Genomic DNA, 4,369 nt, shown 5'->3' with positions numbered 1-4,369 from the left:
GGGTCAAAAGACTCAAAACTCTACCGATAAACACCAATTTTGCTCTAGAAGTTTCACCCCACGAGAAAAGATGGCGACATTACACTGCCTGCTAGAGTTAAAACCATCCTACTGTAAATAGTTAGACCCTTTAACGCTAATGCAAATCCATAGATTTTATTAATATGAAACAGTAGGGTAGCTGGATGGAATTGGAGTCTTGCAACAGATTCCATGGCACACCAAAAACCAAAATTTTGAGCTCTTTTTCACATGGGCTTCATAAGAATCACAGCTTTAAACCGAAAAAGTCACATCCTAAGTTCCTAACAATGCTTTTATATTTCTTCTTTTTTTGTTGAAGTGCCTAACAATGTTTTTATAAGCGTTTGTAAAAGACCCACGCCTTAATACAAGATTTTCATCAGGACTGAAGACTTGACATAAAGCATCATGACCTACTGAAAAACATTAATGCGAAAAGAGCTCACCACACCCTCTGACACAGAACATCAAGTTCAAGTTCCACACATGACCATCACCAGGTTTTACTTTCCTTCACAAATATAGACAAGAAAACAGTGTGTTCAATAAAGTCAATAAGTTCCCCAATCCTTTCCTTAGCGTGCTTCATATTGAACAACTGCAACAACGAGATCAATCAGCGTAAGTAAAACAAATAGAAGCATCATCTGAAAAAAAAAAACAAATTAAGTAAAGCAGAATCGGTTCGGATGTCTTGAATGTTAAATTTGAATCCGTTTTTTTTTTGGAGAGAGAATTGAGTTCTTGATTGTATTAATAATCAAAAGGAGTACATGAGATGATATACAAAAGTAAACAAGCAGCCTGGATCTCCTGCAAGCGAAAACTCTGCTCACAGAACAACAAACCGCAAACCGCTCATTGGGAATGTCCCAGACATGCATGTTAAATTCATGGGCAGATATTGCCAATGTGCAGCTGGATTCCCATGCTTTCAGTGTCTAGAGTTTTTGCTTGCAGAGAATCCCACTACTAATATAAGGCCCTAGAGTACTCTGAATTCCTGTATAGGCACTCCCATGCTAGCTCCAACCTCCAAGATTAATCCTCTTTTATTTACTTTTTAAACCTTTTTAAATAGAATGTATTTCCGTAAGAACTAAAGATGTCAACAAATAGACCTGTTACCGGCCAGGTCATGCTTTATATTAACCAAACACATTCAGGCCTGAACCTGAGTCCAGCCTGACCATCGGGTCTAGGCCTTGAGCCTGAGCTCAGCCCTCGTATAAAGCCTGAAACCTGTCTAGAAAATTGAAAAAGGAAAGATTTTTTTTTTCTTTTTCAAATCAATAAAAACTGATTTATTTATTTATATTAAAAGAGAGTAAACAACCAAAGAAAATAAATAATAATAATAATAACCTAGAGTTAACCAATCTTCTATCAACATTTCACTTACCACATGGCCATTGGATTTTTCCAACATGTTGAGGATTAAGAAAGGGCATATGGCCACTCTTCCATCAAATATGTCACCTCTACAGTGGTGCCAAATTTGATGAATGAGCTGAGCTAATATCCATCTCAACTGCTGACATCTGACATTTTATCTGTCCTCTAATTGAATTTTTATGCACAGAGATGCCATCATTATTGGATTACATTGGATTGTATGGGACTCCCTCCAACTCTTACTGTGTCAATGGTAAGAGTTGTTTGGCATTTATCAAAAGAATGGAAAAACTGTTTGGCCTAGTGTAAGTTAGGTGATCAAGAGAATAAAAACTTGATCATATGAGACACTTGTCTCATCCAAAGGGACTTCACTCAGTCTGTTATGGTGCCAAAGACCCAATGTGCAAATCTGTTTCCCCTTTTCCTGAAAACCTGGACTGAAACGTTGGGATCAGACCTACATATAGACAGCCTGAGTTGTCAAATAAAGATAGATATAGAAACAGACGCTTTTGGGAAGGGTGAAGAACCCCTTGAGAACTGCCCAATTCGGATAAAACAGTCCCTAGTTGTATTTAGCTTCTGTGGACATGTGTCTCAATCCATCTTCTTCCTTTTCTCTTGCGGGTTGGAGCACTGATTTCAGTCATCTATCACAGGGAAGGGTTAGTTCCTCAATGTCCAACAAAAATTATGGGCAGGAGATAGATGGGGGCTCACGTTTATTTCATATACGATATAAAAGTCTGATACAGGAAACTTTAAGTTGTCCATCTCATGGGCAATATCAGTTATGCATTAAGTACACAAGGTATACTTTGTCTATCAAATTTATGTGTTTATGAACACACGTAGACAGACACCCACACACAGTATGTCAAATACACCAAATGCTTCTGAATTGTCTTCTTCCCCCAATTACATGGCACTAATAAAAGCCTAGTACATTACAGTTCTGTATTTTCCTAAAGAAAGTCATAAGATTGCAAAAGAAAATACTGAAACACTTGCTTCTTATATAAACATGCACACCACATGTATGTCAAACACATTAAACACCTGGATTGTTTTCTTTCCCCCCAATTTACACAGCATAAATAAAATCCTACAGTGCAATAGAATTCTCTATTTGCCTATAGCAAGTTATCAGATTGCAAAAATAACAATGGAACACTTGCTAGTGGCAAAAAAATATAATTGCCACTAATGATTAGATCCTACAGAGAACCTTGTTCAGTTTTCAGCTCCAAGAACAAATTTAGTGCGTATGGAAGCATGACTCTGACTATGTACAACCAATAAGTTTGGTGTTTCAGTTTTGTTGTTTTTTTTTCTTCTTCTTTGATTCTTGCTAAATCTTTTGACCCCATGAAAAGCTAGCAAAGCCCTGAATATAGAACACGCCCCAGCTCCAATTCAAAAAAAGGCAACCCGATGCAAGAGTCTCCCACCAATGCGGGGTCTGGGGAGGGACAGATGTATATAGAGAGGCTGTTTGCAAGCCCCATCTCCAATTCAAAATAATACAAATAGTACGCTCCAACATCTACCCATCTACAATTCCATTATCCATCCAAACACATTTAGCAGAGCACAACAAGCGGTAATTGAAATAGGATTAGTGACATCGCAATAAGATAAATTCTTTTAAAAACTCAGTTAAATGACTAATAAACAGCAACTCAGTTAACTCCATTCAACTCTATGAAGTTCGTTTGTTTTAGCTTAAAACGAGATAAGTAACTAAAATAAACTATCAGCAAGGTGGCTTACTTCTCCGGGTTCGCTTCTTGTACAAGATGCGATAACCGCATTCTCGGCATTGAATCACATCACCCGGCTTCAGGGTGTTCTCCATCCCGCAATCTAGACACCGAAAATATCAATAAGCCGTCAAAACTTCACACAAGCAATCAATAGGCGAGAATCTCAGGACCTGGAGAGAGAGAGAGAGAGAGAGAGAGAATAATCTTACCCCCACAGATGTAGCTAACTGGTTCAGGTTGTGGATCCATGGATGAAGAATGAGGCACTGAAATTAAAAGAAGAAGAAGAAGAAAGAAATCAAGCGTTTCGAAGGGAAGAAAAGTAATAGTAGATCATAAAATATGGAAACAGGGATTCATCAAATTGGAAGAATTAGGGTTTTAGATAATCGCTTCCATTTACTTTACCTTAAGAGATGTGGATACAGCGAGAGAAAACGAGGTCTTGGCTTTGGAGGAAACAAACGAGGAGATGATTATCCTTATTTATAAATGGAGAGAGAGAGTTTTGACTTGCGAAACAAGAAAGAGTTGGGATTTATTGAATACTTCCGGAAGTCTCGGCTCGGTTCTGTTCGGTCTGAATTGTGCTTCGAGCAATATATGTATATATTAATATATTTATATATAAAATTTTAATTTATATATATAATAATAATAGTAATTATTATTATTTTTAATTATTAAATTTTTACATGTTAAATAAAATTTAATTATATTATTTTTTTTATTTTTATAAAACATTTAATTCATAATCGAGTTTGAGTCAAGCCAAGTTTGAATTTTCAAGTTTTTTGGACGTAGAGACTTGAGCTTGAATAGCCAAATATTTGACTCAACTCGACTCGAATCTACTCGTAGTTTATTTGAATTATGAATGCAAATGGATCAAATTGAAATTGGGTTGGGGTATCTGAATTCAATTAAAAATTTTGAATCCTATACAAAAATTATTCGTATTGGAAAAGACTATCAAGTATTCGAAAATGTATCCAGAACAAATTAAGTAATCGATTTTTAATAAAAAAAGTATTAAATAAAAAAAATGAAAAAATACAAAACATTAATCACTTCCCACAAGAAAAAAAAACAATTAAAAATTTTTTTCCCTTCCTATCTCCATCTCCCATGGTTTTCAAAGCCGGACCAGACTGGACGGTCGGACTGGAAAAATCGAGAAC

At 36.1% G+C, this 4,369-nt stretch overlaps 1 protein-coding gene across 1 annotated transcript; it reads right to left on the bottom strand.

Annotated features, from left to right (window-relative positions):
- Positions 1 to 275: 275 nt before the first annotated feature.
- Positions 276 to 3,650, bottom strand: LOC148843729 (DNA-directed RNA polymerases II, IV and V subunit 12). Its single transcript, XM_088960111.1, has 4 exons — positions 3,597 to 3,650; positions 3,398 to 3,454; positions 3,196 to 3,288; positions 276 to 622 (listed from the first exon to the last, which is right to left on the bottom strand). The coding sequence occupies exons 2-4, from the start codon at positions 3,435 to 3,437 to the stop codon at positions 600 to 602; spliced, it is 156 nt and encodes a 51-aa protein (XP_088816237.1). The 5' UTR covers positions 3,438 to 3,454; positions 3,597 to 3,650; the 3' UTR covers positions 276 to 599.
- Between the last annotated feature and the right edge of the window lie 719 nt (positions 3,651 to 4,369).

This window comes from Nelumbo lutea, chromosome 8 (assembly GCF_056320005.1).
Source record: "Nelumbo lutea isolate HS-2025 chromosome 8, American lotus-T2T, whole genome shotgun sequence".
NCBI classification, from domain to species: domain Eukaryota; kingdom Viridiplantae; phylum Streptophyta; class Magnoliopsida; order Proteales; family Nelumbonaceae; genus Nelumbo; species Nelumbo lutea.
Note: the sequence above shows the minus strand (reverse complement) of the source record. Positions and strands in the feature narration are given on the sequence as shown.